Source organism: Fonsecaea erecta (assembly GCF_001651985.1).
Source record: "Fonsecaea erecta strain CBS 125763 chromosome Unknown Scaff4, whole genome shotgun sequence".
NCBI lineage: Eukaryota > Fungi > Ascomycota > Eurotiomycetes > Chaetothyriales > Herpotrichiellaceae > Fonsecaea > Fonsecaea erecta.
Genome location: NW_017387247.1, coordinates 88,976 through 109,046, shown reverse-complemented (window position 1 = coordinate 109,046; position 20,071 = coordinate 88,976). Strand labels below are relative to the sequence as shown.

Here is a 20,071-nt window from a genome sequence, read left to right as displayed (position 1 = left end):
GGAGAGGTGATCATCTTCCATATCTTCTTACATTCTCACACCCTTCCCAGACAAGATGAGAGATAGTTCGATGTCGAAGGGAATACACGAGAAGCAGAGGACCATACACCGTGTTCTACCTGCCTCAACTCCTCACGATGTGCTATTCAGTTCCTTTCCACCCCTACCACTGTCCCCAGGACCACCTAAACTCTTGCCCTGCTCCTTGCCTCCATTCCCCTTCTCAGCATCCTTGCCCTTCTTCTCCTTTTTCGTCGGAACTTTGGTCTTCCCCAGTCCCAGACTTGTCACGAAGGCACCAGCGCCGCATCCCACAGCGAGGTAGAACGTCTTGGTGATCGCGTCGTTGTATGCCAGCAGCACACCATCCCTAATACCGTCGTTGTCCGCCCCAGTGGGGAGCTTGGCGAGGTAGTTCGTGGCGCCGCTGTTGATCACGTCCTGTGCGTTCACATCGGGCGCATAAGTGTGCAAGGCGGGACGAAGGAGGTTGAGGAAGGTGGTTTGACCAAGGCTGAGGAATAGCGCAGCGCCGAACGTCTGTGAGAACGCCACAGTAGCCGTTGCAATGGGAAGCATGGCAGGGGAAACGATGGACTGGACAGCTTGGACGGGTTGTTGCATTGAGAGACCTGGCCCAACGCCGTTGAGGATCTGGTACCCAATGTACTTCCCTGGCTTCGTATGCGTACCAAGTGTACTGATCAGTCCCGCTGATATTGTGACAAAGACTGAACCCGTCACGGCAAATGGTGCAAGATAGCCGAACCGTGACGTTAGGGCGCCAGCAAGAATCGCGCTGAAGATCTGCAGCCCAAACGTTGGGAGGATGTAGACTGCACTCATGGTTGGGCTCGCCGATTTGACCACTTGGAACCACAAAGGCAGGTAATAACCGTAGAGCAATAAGCCTCCGAATTGCAATGTGGCATTGATCAAACTGCTGTAAATGACTCGCTTCCGTATCAGCGATATTGAAATCATGGCAGAATCTCCCTGGCGGTACTCCCAAACGAAGAAGCATGTGAATGCCCCTGCTGATCCACAGAGGAGCCCGATGATCGTAGCGGAGGACCATGGATAGGTGATTCCGCCCCACTCCAGTGCGAGTAGAAGCATCATGCATGCGGGCGCAAAAACAACAAATCCAGTAATGTCGAAGTCGTGTATCATGTCTCGGAATGTCCAGTTTGCCTTGCGAGCCTTGTACTCTGGGAAGCGGATGAATATTGTGGCTACTATTGTCACTGCTCCGACGGGAAGGTTGATCCAAAAGCACCATCGCCACGAGGCATGCTCAGTCAGAGCACCGCCAACCAGCGGCCCGATGAGTTGTCCAGCTCCAGCGAAAGACATGAGGATGCCCATCACGGTAGGTCGGATAGAAGGAGGAGTGGCAACAGCAAGTATGGTGAGGACTCCGTTCATCAGACCCGACGCGCCGATACCAGACACTGCTCGCCCCACCACCAGCATTGTACTAGACGAGGAAAGGGCACAGACTAAGGAACCCAGTTCGAACACGGCGACGAAAGCAAGAAAGGCAAGCTTCAGTGAGAAGTATGTGAACACCTTTCCGGTGAGAGGCTGCAAAGATGCATTTGTTATCATGTAAGCTGCAGGGTACCAGCCGACTGCCAACATCTGTCAGCTTGTCTGGAGAACCATCCGCAACGGACAACGACTTCCGCAGCTGGCTATCGCCGGTATAACAAAGGGGATGACTCACTATCGGCGATGGTATGGAAGTGATCTGTGATCTTTGGAATGGCAGTCGCAAGAATGGAGGCATCGAGAGTGACGAGTAATATAACGAGCAAGAGGGAGCAGCCCAAAAGTGTCAAGGCCCGCGGTCCCAAATATTGATGTTCGTCATCTCCCTTGGAGGAAGATGTCTGGCCCGGCTCTTCATTTTCACAGCTGCCAGCAGGTTGAGTAACAACAATCGTTGAGGCCACGACCGAATCAGGGAGGGAGGGGTCAGCTTGCGGCTTCATTTTGACGAATGCGGCGCTCCAGAAAACAGACTGCTAAGGGGTGACTGGGAAAGGAGGTCGACATTCGAAAGAAACATGGAAATGCCATGTTTATAATTGCCCAGATCAGGGAGTGCGGTGGGTGAACCAACTCTTCGTCCCTTCACTCCGTATCCGGTCCCCACCATGGTGGATGTACAAGGTCGAGGCTGATGTAGTCCATCGGAGTTTACGGCTCCAAAGTGATAGTCGAATCCATGGATGTCATATCGACCGCGTGTCTTTGCTCTCCGCAGAACTAAAAGTGTATGTTGGCGTTCCAATCAGACACCAGGTCCGGCCAGTTGCCGTCTTCGAAACTCCCAAATAAGTCCTCCATAGACATGCTATCTGGAAGCGCACCATTTTCGACCCCTGAGGCTGAATCGCTGGTTTCTGCGTTCAGCTTGCTCGCGTACCACCTTTTGCAATGGCGCATTTTCTCAGCGAACAGGCTAAAGCGCGTTGAAACAGCGTTATTTGCCGGCGTGTCTCCGGAGGCAAGGCTCTGGTGAGAGACTGTTTCCAGCTTTTGCGCAACCCGATCTATAGTGGACGGAAAGTTCATTCCGGAGCCCCTGATTGATCGCAAATCCCATCCATCGAGGACGAGGAACGACATTTTGGCGAGAACAACCAAGGCGTGAACGAGATGCAGCCAGAATGAGAAGGTCAAGTTGGGAACATACTGCCCAGGGATGGCCTCTAAATAGTCAAACAACTGACTGATATGATCCAAACACGCATGTAATGCTTCGGCTCGGTGATATGCTCTGTCCGCCTGGATTGTGAATATGGTCTCGAAGAGGCAAATATAAGCACTCTGAATCTGGATCTGGAAAAGATGGTTTCCTGCTAGGCTGGGAGGTATACCCTCCTGGTATCGCTCCAGGTCTTTCTCGAAACAACTCATGAGACTCCGCAGAGGCACAGTCGATGTCGTCATCAAGCCGAGGGAGGGAGAATATGCTTCTATGACCTGATGCAGTCGGACCAGCTGGACAGCATAGATATCAGAGGGATACTCGGCTGCAGCGACAAGAGCATTGCAACATTGTTCCAGGTGCTGAGTCCAGCGCATAGGATCCGATCTCCGGAAGCAGGATGACAATTGTCCAGAAAGATGATAAACTCCAAGAAGGGCTCGTCGGTCGTCAGAGGTCTGAACGCCTTGTTTGACTAATCTGCCGTGGAACATCTCTGCAGTATCAAACACCATGCCGAATGGAGCCAATACTGCCGGCTGTCTAGACCGATTCAGCCCCAGGTCTGTGGCCATAGCAGTTGCCAAATGTAGGAGATTCATCACCTGGGGGTTGAAGTGATTGTAGTATTGATACCAAGAGCTGAACACCAAAAGCCCTTGCAAGAGATCGAGAGACTTCTCCCCCTTGATGAGCATGCGCTCTCCAATGTATCTCATCAAATCATCTGCCAGCTGCTTCAGGAGTGACGGGTCAGCTTGAGCAGCGGCAGTAATGCAAGTCCGAAAAAGGAACGGTTTTTCTTGACGAAGGGCAACAGCCGTTGTCTGAGGTGGAATCACCACAAAAGGGAAGTGTTGGTTCATCTGTGTGCGGAAGTCACTGAACAGCTTTTCTTCCAACACGGGAGCCAGGGTTATTCGAAAGTGGTCGCTTGCATCTGCACCAGCCGGTTCCACAGACTTCATAGGAGTTGCACAGGCCGTGCCAGGAGATGTGGTGGACTGAGTCTGTAATGTGGCGTTGTTGTTATTGCTTCCGTTCGCAGGCGCTAGTGACTTTGGAGTCAAAAGCGAGGCTGACCATTGGGCATTTGCAAAGCCAGCATCGCTTTCGGGGATAGTAGGATGAGTAGGCTGGGAGTGTTGGGCACAGCCACCTGGAGTAGCGACAAGATCGAGCTCACTACGCCGTGGAATCAGAGCGCCGTCATTGGAGGTCAAGAGATCTGTCAGAGTATTGACCTTCTCCTCTAGTTGCGACACGCGGGTTGATTTTCCATTGTTGCGCCGTTTACGTGGCAGCGGTGCCGGAGTTGTGCAGAACTTGCCCAACCGGTGGCATCGTACGCAAATCGAGTTGGTAAATCCTTCCAGAGGAACGCATTTTGCTTTGATCTGAACACAAGGCCGACAAGCCCGATTTGCTCTCAGACCTGGCGTATCAGTAGGAGGCGGAGGTGGCGGAAGCTCGGTAGCGGCCACCATCATTGCACAATTGATTCAATTGTATAGGAGTTGGCTTCGTTCTCTTGGCTTGAACGTGCATGCTAAACTCCGACGCGGGTGTATTTTGACCGCCCTCCGCCTCCTCGGCCTTCATGTCAACCTCCTGCCAGTTTTCAAGACACGATGGACATCATCTCAGATCTATTTGTCGTCTAGCAGACAGCCAGCAGTAGGAAACCAGGCGCTCCTGGGATCAAATGCATTCAGATCGTGGCTCGTGTGGGCACCAGGACTTCTTTCATCCTCCGGAGTCCGTGTCTGCGTCCGGGTCCGGTCCCTGAAATGCAGAGTGGAGCAGTCGCATTGAAGCTGGCGGCAACTCGTTTGAATTCCGGCCCTCGGATCAAGCCAAATATCAAAGTTTGTACGTTCATATCGTGTACACTGCAGAGGCGGGCCTTATCAAGAATAACCTGGGAGCCTCATTAGACATGACAGCATACCCCTGGAGTATACATAGAGCTAACGAGGTCCAGTTGACTTCTGAGTACACCCTGACGCCAAACAAGGGTAGCCTTCAGCCAATCGAACACATATTTGGAAGATTGTATGGCCGAGAGGCTCCCCTAGTTTATGTAGCACCGAACTAGAGCGAAATCATGCCGGTTGCGGCCACCGAGAGCAGAATCTGCAGGAAACAAATGCAAAGCGTCACCTCCTGTTGGCATTTTTAACTGCCAGCACGGTCATTTTACTAAAGAAAGGCACAGACAGGAAGATAGATTGATCTTTGATTGTTTTGTAATGAATCATTTTATCTGTCCTGGTCGTGAGTACTTTCGTAATTATAGGCTCAAACTTCAGGCCATCCTAGCAACTTTCTTTTACAGGGAGATGAAGACAGACTTCAGCTCGGTCCAATAGTCAGTGGAATACTTGCTCAACTCACGGCCATCACCGCTCTGCTTGAAGCCACCAAACGGCATGTCAATGGCCATAGTCGGGCTCGTGCAGTTGACACCCACCGATCCAGCCTCGAGGGCCTTCGCCACGCGCAATGCACGCGAGATATCCTTGGTGAATACACTTGCGTACAGTCCGTATTCGGTGTCGTTGGCGCGCTTCAGCACCTCCTCCTCGTCGGTGAAAGTGTTGACGCACACGACAGGTCCAAAAATCTCTTCCTTCATGACCTTGGAGTCCTCAGGGGCGTTGGCGATGATGGTGGGCTCGATAAAATAGCCAGTTTGGCCTTCACGGCCACCTCCAATGGGCATATCGAAGCCCTTCTCCTTCGCATAGTTGAGGTAGCTCATGACGCGGTCGAATTGAATCTTGTCGGCCTGAGGCCCTCGCCGGGTACCAGCGACCGTGGCATCTCCAGACACGCCCATCTGGACCATGGCGGTTTTCATGGCTTCCATAAATTTATCGGCGATATTAGCGTGCACGTACACTCTTGAGCTGGCGATGCAAGCCTGGCCAGAGTTGGCGAGGATGGAGAAAGCAGAGGCGGGAACAGCCTTTGCCAGGTCAGCATCGTCGAAGACGATCAATGGGCTCTTTCCTCCCAGTTCCAGGGTGACGTTCTTGAGGTTGGATTCGGCGGCAGCCTTCTTGACGGCTCGTCCAGCAATCACTGAACCGGTGAAGGAGACCTTTCGGATGTCCATGTGCTTGGCAATGGCTTCACCACAAGGTCTCCCGAACCCGCTGAGAATGTTCAAAACACCCTTAGGCAGGCCAATCTCCTGGCAGAGTCTCCCGATGACGAGAGAAGAAAGGGGTGATTTCTCAGAAGACTTAAGAACCAAAGTGTTACCGGTAGCCAGAGCAGGGCCGACTTTGTTGACGAACATGAGGAGGGGAACGTTCCAAGGAATGATGGCGCCACAGACACCAAAGGGTTGGCGGAAAGTGATGTTCACCATGTCCTTGGTGTTCAGGGATGAGTCGCCTTGGACGTCGAGGGCTCTGCTGCCGAAGTATCTCAGAATTTGAACGGCGACTTGACCGAAAACTGGAAAGCGTCAGTTCGTGCCACTGATGAGAAGGAAGTCGGTGGACTTACAGTCACCGATGTAGGGCTTGCCCATGCTAATGGCTTCTAGGTATCCGATTTCCTCCAGGTTCTTCTCGATGGCGTCGGCCAGTTTTTCAATATAGCCCTGTCTCTCAGCGGCAGAAAGACCAGACCAGGCAGGGAAAGCAGCTTGGGCCGCCTTGACCGCCTCGTCAACATCCTCGGCACCAGCTTCATAGACAGATGCCGCAAACTTCTCATTGTTCGGGTTGATGATATCGAACTTCTTCCCGGACTTGGAAGGAACGAATTCACCATTGATGAAGAGGCGCTCCTCGATGTGCTTAGGCTGGTATCCCTGGGTGGGGCCATCCGTGGTTGCTGAAGGAGCCATATTGTTGAGTGTGCTATGTAAGTAAGGCTGAAATTGTTTGCTTGCGGTGGGCTTTGGTCAACACTGAGTGATTCACGTCGAGGTCGCAGAAGAGAAGATGGATCGGCAGCCGAAACACTTGGGCAGAGCACGATTTATATATGCACCAAAGAAAGCTCACACTCTAAGGTAAGCTCCGATACAGCAACCCAAAGCCACCAGTACTACTAGTCAACGATCACTGATGCAACCCTTGTGGAACAAAGCCCACCATATGCCTTCGTCAGGCCAGCAACTCCAAGACCAAAGTTCTTGGATTTGAATTCCATAACGCCCTAGCCCATCTTGAAAGAGTGTGGCGAATCAATTAGCGAGATAGTCGTCCGTCTCTCCTCACCACGTTGGCTCAAGGGACGACCGCTGTGGGGGTCATTGTGTCTTGGGGGGAAATGAGGACGCTCACAGACTCGTAACGGGTAGCACTCGACGCAGGGCTCCAGCTCCGCTACCCCACCAATACTCGGCCCGGATAGCTCAATCAGCAGGCTACGACCGTTCTCATCTGGCAAAAAGCCTTTGTCCTGGGAAGGTGTAGGGCAGTCCTTGTCGAGTAAGCAGTAACTCAACAACGGTGGGCCCGACGAGGCTTTGGAATCTCGTTCAGTGCTGACAGCTCTTACGACGACGGGAACAATTCGAGTCGGAGCGACGAATGACTGGTTTCGCTTTCAAGTCATGAGGGTGAGAGAATCATGAATGAGCAAGAAAGAAGAGCAGTCTGCAGGAGAGCTGAAATGGCAGCGACGTCAAATGTCATCGTACTCACGCCTCGCATCCTCTCTGGCAAGTCGATTCTCTCCCCAGTGTCATCGATCAGTAACAAGTCCGTCCCTTGGCACGGCCTTTAAAATCTGGGATTACTACTAGTCTTGTCTCCGTGAATTGAGTCACACAACCCAGGAAATCCACCGTCCCAGCTGGGCATGCCAGGTAAAAGACAGTTAGCGGTGTTTATCTAAACGGACCCTGTCACTCCGGATCGGTAAAGCCGAGCCCCCGCCACCGCTGACTGATTCATCTGGAGACAATACTTATGCACAATTCGAGTGCTCGTCTGTTGAGGTTAGGGAGTAACGCGGAGTGAGATCATCCTCGTCCTTTTGGGCAGTATTACACTCGACTTTTGCCTTCTTACCAACCACCATACTCCGTACCGTCACGTCGTGCGTGACGCCCAACACCAAAAGGCGGAGGGCGCGGCGGGAGGCGGGAGGTGGGGATGAACATAATGCTGGTACGGGATACTATCCAAGCACCAGTCGATTGCAAAGCACGATCAGAATAGCTAGAAAGGGCAAGTGCTGTTCATTTTTGCCTTGCTATTCGCTTCCTTAGTCCTCGAATCATGTCCAGTGAGACTTGTTTTTCTTTGGGACTTCAAGTCAAATGGATCCCGCTATACATAGACCCCAACGGGCCTGAATGTGCTATGGTGCGTTACAACGACTGCTGTGCTCTTGGGTCTCGCCTAGCCCAATCCTTCGACAGATGCGGTGTGCGACTGGAGTTAAGTGTCTCCTTGATAACGCATCTTCCGCAGGTGACCATAGCCGTCTGTTCAGATGGACCCATTCTCAGAAGGTTGCTCGGGGAACCCTTTCTGACAACGATTTTAGTGACTCGAGGATACGAGCGTACTCTGTACTCGGTACTTGATGATAACTGAGAACTCGTTACGGGCGGTGGTCCTATCCCTGTTTTGGCTGGCAGTGTACAAGCACCAGGGAACATAACTTACCTAACCCCGGATGGTGTGGCGGAGCAGGCGCACCTGTAGTATATCGGGGGAACGTGCCAAGCTCGAGCCCCTCACCACGTTGTACGATTGTACGACTGTAGACCTGTAACTGGTATCCTGGTATCCTGGTATCATGCTCTAACAGGCGCTGTGTGGTAATTAGGTAAAAGGTAATAGTGTCTGACAGCGGTAGATATGGTGGAGGTGTAGGTGGGTCGTGCCTGCCCGTGGCCTAAACAATGTCAGCGGTTGCGTACGAGATAGAAAAGTTATTCCAAGACGCCAATATTCGGAGCAATAGTCATACACACTCTGAACTAGACGCCGCATAGTGGATTCACGATTCGTGCAATGCGGCCGTGTGAAATTCGGACTTAGGGGACCACGGCGTTGAATACGAGGAATGACATCGTCGTCAACGGGCTTTTTCCAGTCCAGTCTTGTCCTTTGGCTTGATATCCCGTTCTACTAGACCACTTTCCTTATCGTACTATACAAGAAACCCAGACTCAGCTCTGAGGAATGTGATCGGTGATCACCCTGCTGTCTCGACTCCGTCACTACTGATATCATGAGTTCGTCCACTCTGCTTTTTTCTTCTCCGCGAAGGCCTTCATGCCGATTTTCTGATCTTGACTGCCGAACAAGCTGTGGAAGATACGCCGTTCGTATTCGACACCCTCTCGCACCCCAAGGTCTTGACTTTTATTGACAACTTCCTTGGCCGCGATGACAGCCACCCGACTGTAGCTGGCGATCTTTTCGGCTGTGTTCAGAGCACCCTCAAGGACCTCTTTGTTCCCCCCCTCGAAGGCTTTGGCAGCTAGACCATGTTTCTCGGCCTCCTCACCGCTGAAGTTGTTGCCCGTGAGAATAAGTTCCATGGCTTTGCTCTTCCCAATAGCTGCGGTGAGGCGCTGAGAACCTCCGGCGCCTGGGATGGTCCCAAGCTTGATCTCAGGTTGTCCAAAGTTTGCGGTTTTCGTGCAGTATAGAATATCGCACATCATAGCAAGCTCGCAGCCACCACCAAGAGCATGCCCCGATACCGCTGCAATGACCGGTTTTCGCAAGGTCATCATATAGGACCAGGGAGCGATGAAATTATTGACATAGGCATCGGAGAAGGTCAAGGGGGCCATTTCTTTGATGTCGGCGCCGGCTATCCACTTTCCGTCAGTGTCTGTACACGTCATTGCAGGAGTATATGTGTTGTCTTTACCTGCAAATGCTTTGTCGCTTCCTGTCAAAACAATGGCACCGATGTCCTTGTCCTCTTCATATTTCTTGAGAGCATCATTTAATTCCACAAATAACGCGCTGGAGAGGGCGTTCAGCGCCTTCGGACGATTGAGTGTGACTAAAATGGTCAGATGTTGCTCTCCCATGAACATAAAAGTAGGCTTTGAGGCGTACTGAGCCCAACACCTGGCCTGGGAGTAGATACTAGAATGTTTTCGTAGCTGCTGGAGGTGGATTGAAATCGGACCAGCCGAGGAAGGGTCCGTGGTGCAGCTGACAGAGCAGCTGCAGGACGGGAGAATAACCGCAGAGAAGCCATTGCGAAGGTTGTCGCTATGTAATATCAAGGAGACCACGAAGATCTCGAAGAGTGGTGCTTTACATATTGCAAGAAAGCATTGAGAGAGCTTTCTGCACCGCCGACGACAGCCGCAACTTTCCTGTTTGTCCTCGGCTGCTTCTCTCCGCAGGTTGGACGAACCCCGACGATTCGCCGCAGGGGCCGGGGAACGGAACAACAGATGATCCGTTATGCTGGTTGCCACAATGTGAGGCGCAGTTTGAATTTGCCCTGCGACCTGGAACCTCCACTCCAAACGTTTGTGAAAGGCTGCCACCGGCGAAAAAACAAGACGTGGCTTCAACAAACGGGACTCCTTACCTTCAACATTTTACCACTGTGTCAACTCCTTGTTTATCGCCTAATATCATCATTTCGCGCACGACAAGTTTGTTTCTTGTTGCACTTACAGTTCTCCAGAAGTGCGCACCTTTCCCACGCCCTGCCCCGTATCACACCTGAAGCGCATGCGCAGACCCTATATCTCCTCGTCCCTACCAACAAGCGCTGCCACGATGGATGGGCCGGAGCCGGAAACTACCCCCTTCGACGCCATAAGTACACAAAGCAATAAGCTCCTGAGGGTATGAGAATGAGAAGTCACTCCCAGCACAAGGAGGAAACCGGGTATCAGGTTTGCTAACAGAGTCCTTGTAAAGCAATACCAAACCTACCTCGACAAATCAACCCCCTATGTCGCCTACCGATGGTCGGCAACCGCCACACTCCTCCTTCTCTTCTTCCTTCGGATCGTCGTGTCCCAGGGCTGGTACATTGTCGCCTATTGTCTGGGCATCTACCTGCTCAACCTCTTCCTCGCATTCCTCCAGCCCAAATTTGATCCCAGTCTGTCGCAGGACGAGGGTCTCGAAGATGGTGAGGGCTCAGCTTTGCCCACCAAGAATGATGATGAGTTCAGACCTTTCATCAGAAGGCTACCAGAGTTCAAGTTCTGGCATTCTGCAACGAGAGCCATCACGATCAGCTTCATCTGCAGTTGGTTCGAAATCTTCAATCTGCCTGTCTTCTGGCCTGTGCTCGTCATGTATTGGCTGATCCTCTTCTCCCTGACCAGTAAGTCGATACATTACTTTGGGCGGCGAATATTATCACTGACAATCGGTCCAAGTGAGGCGGCAGATCCAACATATGATCAAGTACCGTTATGTACCTTTCTCGTTCGGAAAGGCCAAATACCCGGGGAAATCATAAGTGGCCGCTTTTCAGGTGGACAATTTCCCCACGTTTCTTTCATATCTCAATAAACGTTCACAGATGGGTCCAGGTATTTTGGGGAGATAGATGCCACAGGAATGTACAATGCAGCCTCAACGTTTTCTACCGCCGCGACTCAGAGCTCTCCACGCCGTGCACACGCCCATTCAGCAAACAGAAACCGTTCGCCGATTGGACAGGAGATGGATATCATGAATAGATTTGCATGCATACTGCCGATATGGTTGTGCTTGCCAGTTATTGCTTCAGTTGAGCCAGGATTTCCTTCGGTGTGTGTCGTGCCTACCGGAGCATTTCGCGAAAACACAAGATGCTACCCTCTTGCGTCCCAACCGCAGCCTCAGATACTCCTTCCCATACTTTTATTCTGCGCTTGTCAAGTTCCCCTCTTTCATTTTCAGCACGCCGGATCAGTTCGATGGACACATCCTCTTATCTTCTACAGTTAACTGCCAATGTATTAAAGAGTTCTTGGTCTTTATCCCTCCGTGTTTACTCTCCTACGACGGACGGCGATCGTCATCGCGCAAACGCACATCAGAGACCAAATCAAGATATGGTCCACCTTAATTCATCGACCCAACCCTCGGTGCCATTAGGATACGCTCTTGTCATTGAAGGCTACCTAAATGGTCTCAACGACAGACAGCAAAATGAGAGATACGCCATCCTCCCATTGCCTATCCCACCGGGTACAGTACGCTCAACCGTTGTCCAAGCAACTCTCCGTGACCAGTCCGGCGGAGGTAGTGAGCTGAATCCTGACCCATCCTTACCTGCCTTGCTGGTCCTTCACCATCTTCCTCTCACAGTTTCAGATGATCAAACAAAACCAATAGTAAGGGCAAAATGCTTTTCATTTTCCTATAGCTGCATGCCTCCCCTCATTCAAGCCATATGAACCAAACCAACCTCCTTGACTATCACTGACCCGACTTGCAGAGTGTCCACGAAGCAGCACTGGTGTTGTTCTCACAGCCCTCTTCCCCTCCGCCTGACGGAACTATTTCGTCCAGATGCCGAGCGCTGGCTCAATGTTTCCCATTTCGTTGTTCGTTGGACTCGCTATCCAAAGGGTCGTTGTACGATATTCAGAGACGGGCGGGTATTCATGTCCCCAGGCCCCTTTACTGTGACGCGGATAGATCGATCCTGCTCACTTCTGAGTGGGGGACGTTACGGCCACTTTCACTCATATTCGGCGAAGTCTTTCCCGAAAATACACAAAGTCGCGAAAGGACGGAACCCCGATATATATATCGGGGTGCATTCATGCTTGGCCGAGGCTTCGAGTGCTTTTTTAAGCTGCTGGGTGCAGGACTAGGCAGTTTCCTCGCCAAAATGCATGATCCTCAGATCATAAAGCAACTGCAACTGTCCACCAATGCGCCATCGCCCGCAGAATTTGCCTCTGCAGAAGTTGGAAGACAAAAACTTCGTAGGGAGATCGAGAAATTTCGAATCAACGCCCAGTACATGGACCCTTTCGTCGACTTTCCGAGGTCGGTGGACTCTTTGTGCAGCATTCTCCGTGACGACGTGGACCGGCAATACTTTCGAAATTATCCGTGCCTCAGCCATGGTAATTGCTCCTTTGACAGCATCTTAGCAAGCTTCGCCCCGGGTGAAACGGTTGAGGCGTTTGGAATGACTTCCTGGGAGAATGCGGGCTTCTGTGGAAGGGGGGTTAATGGTGATATCGCGCAACTATGTGCCGAGCTTGAAGCATACCGACTTGCGGTCTGGTGTCAGGAGAGTGCGCAGGGCATGAGCCGTCTGATTTTTGTCTTCTATCGAGTCGCCCTTTCTTATCTTCTGGACAAGCTGCTCAAACAGTACAAGCGTGAGAGCAAGTGGTTGTGTGAAAGCCGGACATCTAACGAGAGGCAGAACGTTGTGGAACCCGAGGAACCACAACTGCCTTCGTTAAAGGCACTTGAACGATCGGTCTACCTCGTCCACGGCCTCTACCTCGCCAACGCAGCTTTTGAGAAACCGTGGTGCTGCCGAAGCCAGCGGTGTTCTCGTGTCAACGGACAACACACAACAGTCAAACATCACTGTATGCTGGTTGCATTTTTGTTTCGTTGTGGACTCCAGATTCTCGCCCTTGCCAGGGAGAACGAGGAAGAATTTCGCCAGGTCAATGTGAAAGCAGAGTTGACGGTTTTCCGGGCCGTCTTAGGCGGTTGGCAACCACGGATCGTGGAGCTTTTCCACGATGACCTCTACGACTCGCGACTACGATCCATGGTCCGAGCGAGGTTTTTCTGATCGGTGTTTTTTAGTCTTCTGTCGTTCCAAGACATGATTGCCTTCCAGCAGGGGGTTTAGGAATGGACGGCGATGTCGAGCTTGCTGCATGGAAACTTGAATACAACTTGCGTTGCAGCATTTATGGAGCGAGTTGTGTGGGTTCGACGGAAGACTCAAGGTGGTCAGCCTGTATCGTATACAGTATGACAACAGTAACCATTACCTGTCCCATAAGCTGCACCCAGTCACGACCTCGTCTCTCCGAAGAGCGAAGTACCCACTCGCTCAGGCAATTGAGTTGTAGCGGGATCAACATCTCATGTCATGGGAAGATATGTACCGGATGAGGCCACCAGGCTGACATGTAGCTTCCCCACGGGCTGCTCCTATTCTTCCTTAACAACCAATGCCACTTCCTAACGCAAGATTCAGTGTCTATCGAGATCTGCTTTTCTCATCTTTAGCGGCCTGATACTCCCACATACTGAACCTGTCCCTTCCGCGATTATGGATCGTATGAACTCGGCAAGCGGTACGAAGATGTGGGTGGACATAGCCTTCGACTGAGGTGTCTTCTGATGATTCTCCCGTAAAGGACAAACATATATTTCCCCTGGCGTGTTCAAGCAGCTCAACGGTGCGCAACAGAACACCATATGTACTGTCTCGCAAGACTTTCAGCCTCAGCCAAAGTCCCTTGGATTTCAGGAAAGCCTATCGAGCACGTCCACTACTCAGTCCCTGCAATGCACATGCCCATCATCTTTGCCTTAATTGCCCTCTTCCTTGTTACTCAATGTGGCCAGTGCCCCAGCAGATGTTCTCGCCCGTCAATCTGCCCAGTGCGGCGACAACACCATTGGCCTCTACCTTGATGGTGCTAACTTCGACATCACTTACTTGCAAACGTTCCGCCTCTCAAATGCGAATTCGTCTGTAGACGTCGGTCAGATTGAATCCCAGTCGTGCGCTGAACCCCTTGTCGTTTCGACCCTCAGCGGCAGCGACAACTCGATCTCTTTTCTTCCCAGCCAGAAATTTTCGATAGGTGTCCAGCAGATGTACGTTTGCCGCTACCAGAGCCAGGCAGTGGGATTCAACGACGCTCACGGCAACGCGCTTCAAGGGGAGACTACGACGGAGTTCTCACTGAGTGCTCGAGGTGCCCTGTTGCACAACGGACAGAACAGCTTTTTTGCTTGCCAGAACGATGCCCTGAGCGCGCTGAAGTCGAACCAGATATATTGGGTTGACGCGGCAATTCCCATCGGATAGACTTGGCAGGGGCCGATTGTGATTCAGGCCGGAGATGCCTGTTGAGGGGTTAATAGTGACTAATGCTGCAATGGGATATGAAGATGAGCAGCTCGACTCAGAGCAGGGGACTGCACGATAAGTGGCTAGATATTCCTATTGCGAGGCATCAAGTATCTAGTCTGAGTAAGCTGTGTTTTCACTCTTGTCTTTTGTAGAGTACTAGCAGTCTTAGATGACTTTCACAGTTGCCACGTTGTTGCTCACCTGTTGCGATCTCCTAAGGTTCTGACATGATTTGACGCTGTGATGTGACGTCCACAGGCATGCTCACCTCGCGACCACGGAACCAGCACCGAACGACGTGTGTCTATATCTCAAAAGTTGGTGGGAGGTGGGCGTTGTGCTCGCTCAAACGCCGTCGGTAATGCTGGCTACCCTCTACGTCGTCGGCAACTGATCCGGGATTCAACTTCCTCTCCGGGCGTCTCGCCTCCTCATCCTCCACATCTCCGCGTCTCCATCGTCAGAAAGAGCAATGTTATCGCGAGCATGGATGCGAGAGGGGAAACATGGAGACGGGTGGACCATCCTTTAAAGATCTGCCGTGGACTTCGGGTTTCATTGCCTTTTCTCGACCACTCCCACATTTCGATTCTATACCAGCCCACCTCTTGAGCTCTGTCTGGGATGCGCACAAGGACTGGGTGGTCAGTTCTCAGATTTCTCTACGACGTCTCGGTATTGCTGACAACGGGATACACGCAGCCAGCCATGTCGTGACCGACATGTCAAGTGTAAAGTCCATGTCTCCGCACTGTCTGTCTGATCTCTCACACCGTTCTAAGGCGTTAAAGTTGTCGGCTCTCGGAAATGCCAGAAATGCCTTGAGACCGAACGGGAGTGTCTCGTGGACTCACCGTTGCACTTTCGACCCGTCACGTCTGTCCGGCTGAAGAACGTCGACGGACGGAGGGTTAAGCACGACTTAAGGCATACTCCGCGCCAGGTCTGGGTAGACCTTCCTTCAGAAGGTAGGCTTGACCGTTGGCATCATTCATCATTCGCTCTATTGATACGGTGAGATACAGTCCGGTTCGTCGCTCATGATCACGAGACGGATCCTCAAGACCTTGACACCCAGGTTGAAGAGGCTCAAGCTCCAGCTTCTCCTATACCTCCTCACGCAGCTGGGGCGGAAACGAATTTCCGTGTTGAGCATGATGCTACTTCAGTGGTTTCTCACGACTGGAATTCGCCGCATGGTTCAGCCTTGCCTCTAACGCCCCTGCAGGCTTCGCTTCAACACAGCAGCCCGGACTCACATTTTTCGGCGCATCCCCATGCCTCTGTCGTGCTGTCTCCTGTGCATTCTGGCGGAAGGCCATCTTCACAGCATCGCTCACCCTCTGTCCTGCTGAATTCCGCTGCTGATACATCCTCTCCAAACTATGGACTCGGCACATGCTGGCCTTTCAAGAATCAACATGAAGCACGCCTTCTCCACCATTACATTGTGCATATGTCGATGCAGGTAAGGCACCCGAGCAAGCCTGGGTATACCATACCGTCTTTACTGACAACCTGCAGTTCGATTCTTGCGATAGGCAACGACATTTTGGAAAAGAGATACCGAAGCGAGCTGCACATTATCCCGTCATCAAGAATGCCATTTTCGCCGTAGCTTCACGGCAGATGAGCCTGCTTGCAGGAAGTCATGATGACGAATCTCCTCACCATGTTAGCGAATGTCTCCGGATCTTGATCAAGGCTTTGGAGGACCCCATGAGTCATTTTGACGAGAATTTGCTGGCCGCCGTCATTCTCTTGAGGACTCACGAGGAAATGTCTGGTGCGTTGCGTTCCATAAGGTTCTGGGGGTCAGAGAAGAGACACTAAAAACCTGAAATTAGAGGACGACGAACGACGCCACCTGTTCGGCACGACACGAATCTTGAACTCGATAGCCTCCTTTGCTGCTGATGGTGGACTGCGCGAGTCGGCTAGCTGGGTGTCACTTAGACAGCACATCTACATCTCCCTAACCTCTCAGCATCCACTCACCATCAACCTCACGAATTACCGCCATTCCAGCGTCTTTCGGATATCGGATGACGAGTCCTGGGCAAATCGAATCATATTCATCTTTGCCCAGATCCTTACCTGTGTCTTTTGCGACGACAACGAGCCGTTGTCCGCGGAGCAGTGGACGGAGCTGGACACGGACGTCACGTCCTGGGAAGTCTCCAAGCCGTGGCACTTTGCGCCCCTGTTCATTGGGAGCCCTGGAATCTCTGCACTCGAACCCAACAGGGGTCCGTGGCCGGAGCTTTACGTGTGCAACCCGGCACAAGGTACGTGCAACAAACACCCTTCTTCCTAGGATCTCGTTTTCTGACTGTCCCGTGTGCAGTGGTTGGACTCCAGCACTACTATCTCGCTAAAGCCGTCCTGGCCATCTATGACCCTCGCCTCTCGAAGCTGAGTTTTGGATCGTTGCGCTTGAGAAGGGACTCTGAGGTGTGCCCGTTTGTCCTGCTATCCCTCTTATACATTGGAACGAACCCCGGCTGACTCTGTTCCGCTACAGGCTATGGTCCGCGAGTGTCTCCGCATGGTTGTCGGTCTGGCCGTCAGCAACGAGTATGTCCAGACGGCGATGTTTCAAGCATCCCATATCCTTTCGGCATGTGAGTTGCTCCCCTTCCCTCCTAGAGTCGTGCCCAAGTCCTCATCTGGATCACAGGCGGCATGTACTTGAACAACCGAGACGAACAGGAGGCTGCGGTCAGCTTCCTTGAGCAGATGACCCAGAAAATGGGTTGGCAGACTTCACATATCGTCCGGGACCTCAAGGAACAATGGCAAAGCTAAACCCCAGGGGATCCGGGTCTGGAAAACTTTCGAGATTTCAATTCTATCAATCTAAAAATGTTCATTGAAGGCTTCTCAACCCCAGACATCTTCCTTCCACTTGCCCGTTCGCTTGAGCCCTTCACTCCAGCTCCTCACCTCAGAATCGCTCCATCCCTTGATCTCTTTCATCGTCTCACCCAGGCTGCACCCGACTTCTCTCGCCATCGAGGCGCGCCCACAAATGTAGAAGCTGGCACCCTTTTCCCCAATCAAGGTGGCAACCTCTTTGCCATGTTCTCGCACGCGTTGCTGGACATACACTTTATCTTGGCCCAGGGCCCGCGAAAAGGCCGTGACGATCTTGAACACATCTTTTCCCACAGCAGCTTGTGTCTGCTCCAGTTCTTCACAATAGATAAAGTCTTCGTGCGGCCGACGACATCCGAAGAACAGGATCATCTCACCGATAGGCTTTCCTATAGCATGGAGTTTTGCACGCTCGGCAATGAAGGCTCGGAATGGGGCTATTCCGGTCCCGGCCGCGACCATGATGATGGGACAGCCAGATTGAATAGGAAGTTTGAACTTGCTTTTGCGCACGTGGGCGAAGAGCTTGGTGCCCTGCAGAAGATTGGATGGGCCGGAGAGGTCGTACTGTGGACGAAGCGCCTTCTCTGTCTGCATCTCTGCGGCGACCGACCCGGAGTGTGACTGCGACAGGGCAAGAAGGTAGTTGGAAGTCACACCGAGGATCTTCTGCTTCTGATTTTCAGGCACATTGTCCGATGCGACAAGGGCAGTTATGGCGGCCCTTCTGGGGCTGAGAACGCTACTTGACGAGATCGAGTAATAGCGAGGTTGCATCAGAGGCAAAGCCTCTATCACATAAGACAGGGGCAGGTGTGCCCACGGTTCGTCTGGACTGGCAAGCTTGAGGAGACGACCCAGTGTCAGGTGGTTCTTCCTGAGATAAGACAAATAGGAAATCTTGTCTTGGCCGAGCCTGAGGACCCACGACTTCGCGTCTGGCGATGGAGCGAACGCCGCAAGCCCTTGAATGGTGCTCCGTGACACGGGGGCGCAAATCTCGAGATATCTGTGGAAGAGAGCGTGAATTGTGGTCGGGGTTGGAATTTGGAGCTTGGTTGCAGCGTCGACGGATTTGAGGCTGATCGGAGTGTCTTGACGACCATGTAGTTGAAGAGCTGTGAGAAGTATTTCCACTTCTGATTCCGGGTTTGTGGGCCACACGGCAAGATGGTCACCCGTCTTGTAGTGGATCTCAGGGTGCTCTGCAAGGTCGAGCTCCATGTGGACACAGTTTCGCTCGGAAGATTGGAAGAGTTCGCGGGGATTCGTGATTGACAGTGGTCGAATAGGTGAGCATGACGCAGCAGCTTTGGGGTTGTCTCTAGAATGGGCGGGTTCGCCATGGTGGAGGTCGATTGGTGTTAAAGAGTCGTCTTCGGTGACAACAATCGTCGGTTGATACTCGACCAGTCGTTCTTCCAATCCGAGTCTGTTCCGGAACATGGCAAAGAGGTCGTCTTTCCATGAAAGGAAATCTTCGTCGGTGGAGCGTTCTGCATCATCTGCTTTGCCCACCGGCAGGAGAAGGGTGGCACCCTTCTTCTGTAATGCTTCAACCACAACGTCGACCACACGGTTGTAGTACTTGTAGTTACTGTTTCCGAGACCAAAGGCAGCATACTGCAGGTCCGGAAGTGTATCCGGGGGGTTACTGTTGATCCAGTCCCAGAAGCCATTGGCATTGTCGCTGGGGTCACCCTCGCCATACGTTGAGAGGATGAATATTGCCAGTTGCCCGTTAGATAGTTGGGCGATAGAATCCGAATCGTAATCCGACAGATCAGCAGAGAGAGCACCAAGGCCAAACCGTGATTGCACTTCTTTCGCAAGGTGATTAGCGAAGCGTTCTGCTGTGCCAGACTGAGAACCCCAAAAGATCACAGCTCGTTTGTCGGTCTCGGATAGTTTCTTCGCGATATTGCGCTGCGCCTGGGCTTGCGTGTTTGCAGCGCCTTCTTGTTGCTGGGGCCGTTCGAAATAGATGTGATAATAAGGATCTGGCTTATCCCACAACGTCCCCCTAGTCAGGTATCCTGCGACAACCACAGCTGCAATGACCAGAGCCACATAGTCTGCAATCGAGGTGGGTTGCAAGCTTCTGGCAACGAGTCTGACAAGCTGCGGGACGGATGAGATTTCGAAGGCCTGAGAAGCCATGGCGAGGGTTGTGAGTTGGATTGTAGTGTCATGTTGGCGTGAGGACGAAGGGTGAAGGGCAGTTTAGATATAGATGGCTTCGTGAGCCTCATGTCCTGAGGCAAGACGGAAGCGGAGGGGAGGATTGCTCTGAAGGGCGAGTCCGTCCCATTGCCACGAAGGGATACTTGATTGGATGCTGTCTGATGATTGAGTTGCTTAGGCGCATGTGGTTCCGGCGAAAAATTTCCTCTTGCGTTGTGGTGGCATGAAGCCACCTGACGGCGACGCAGGCGAGTC

General features: G+C 52.2%; 8 protein-coding genes across 8 annotated transcripts; 3 read left to right on the top strand and 5 right to left on the bottom strand.

The window, feature by feature from the left end:
* Positions 1 to 132: 132 nt before the first annotated feature.
* AYL99_04772 (hypothetical protein) lies at positions 133 to 1,997 on the bottom strand (the record flags this gene model as incomplete). The annotated part of the gene is made up of 2 exons (XM_018836284.1): positions 133 to 1,634; positions 1,730 to 1,997. 2 exons carry the CDS (start codon positions 1,995 to 1,997, stop codon positions 133 to 135), a joined length of 1,770 nt encoding a protein of 589 aa, XP_018693137.1.
* Positions 1,998 to 2,274: 277 nt separating this feature from the next.
* Positions 2,275 to 4,206, bottom strand: AYL99_04771 (hypothetical protein; the record flags this gene model as incomplete). Its single annotated transcript, XM_018836283.1, has 1 exon — positions 2,275 to 4,206. The coding sequence occupies one exon, from the start codon at positions 4,204 to 4,206 to the stop codon at positions 2,275 to 2,277; it is 1,932 nt and encodes a 643-aa protein (XP_018693136.1).
* Positions 4,207 to 5,051: 845 nt separating this feature from the next.
* Positions 5,052 to 6,584, bottom strand: AYL99_04770 (hypothetical protein; the record flags this gene model as incomplete). The annotated part of the gene is made up of 2 exons (XM_018836282.1): positions 5,052 to 6,187; positions 6,239 to 6,584. The coding sequence occupies 2 exons, from the start codon at positions 6,582 to 6,584 to the stop codon at positions 5,052 to 5,054; spliced, it is 1,482 nt and encodes a 493-aa protein (XP_018693135.1).
* A 2,346-nt stretch (positions 6,585 to 8,930) lies between these two features.
* AYL99_04769 (hypothetical protein) lies at positions 8,931 to 9,922 on the bottom strand (the record flags this gene model as incomplete). The annotated part of the gene is made up of 3 exons (XM_018836281.1): positions 8,931 to 9,523; positions 9,584 to 9,721; positions 9,778 to 9,922. The coding sequence occupies 3 exons, from the start codon at positions 9,920 to 9,922 to the stop codon at positions 8,931 to 8,933; spliced, it is 876 nt and encodes a 291-aa protein (XP_018693134.1).
* Positions 9,923 to 10,458: 536 nt separating this feature from the next.
* Positions 10,459 to 11,155, top strand: AYL99_04768 (hypothetical protein; the record flags this gene model as incomplete). Its single annotated transcript, XM_018836280.1, has 3 exons — positions 10,459 to 10,527; positions 10,603 to 11,017; positions 11,073 to 11,155. 3 exons carry the CDS (start codon positions 10,459 to 10,461, stop codon positions 11,153 to 11,155), a joined length of 567 nt encoding a protein of 188 aa, XP_018693133.1.
* A 1,365-nt stretch (positions 11,156 to 12,520) lies between these two features.
* On the top strand, positions 12,521 to 13,453 carry AYL99_04767 (hypothetical protein; the record flags this gene model as incomplete). Its single annotated transcript, XM_018836279.1, has 1 exon — positions 12,521 to 13,453. One exon carries the CDS (start codon positions 12,521 to 12,523, stop codon positions 13,451 to 13,453), a length of 933 nt encoding a protein of 310 aa, XP_018693132.1.
* A 1,808-nt stretch (positions 13,454 to 15,261) lies between these two features.
* AYL99_04766 (hypothetical protein) lies at positions 15,262 to 17,563 on the top strand (the record flags this gene model as incomplete). The annotated part of the gene is made up of 8 exons (XM_018836278.1): positions 15,262 to 15,484; positions 15,538 to 15,723; positions 15,781 to 16,223; positions 16,280 to 16,541; positions 16,603 to 17,043; positions 17,103 to 17,209; positions 17,280 to 17,379; positions 17,436 to 17,563. The coding sequence occupies 8 exons, from the start codon at positions 15,262 to 15,264 to the stop codon at positions 17,561 to 17,563; spliced, it is 1,890 nt and encodes a 629-aa protein (XP_018693131.1).
* Positions 17,564 to 17,638: 75 nt separating this feature from the next.
* AYL99_04765 (NADPH-ferrihemoprotein reductase) lies at positions 17,639 to 19,792 on the bottom strand (the record flags this gene model as incomplete). The annotated part of the gene is made up of 1 exon (XM_018836277.1): positions 17,639 to 19,792. One exon carries the CDS (start codon positions 19,790 to 19,792, stop codon positions 17,639 to 17,641), a length of 2,154 nt encoding a protein of 717 aa, XP_018693130.1.
* Between the last annotated feature and the right edge of the window lie 279 nt (positions 19,793 to 20,071).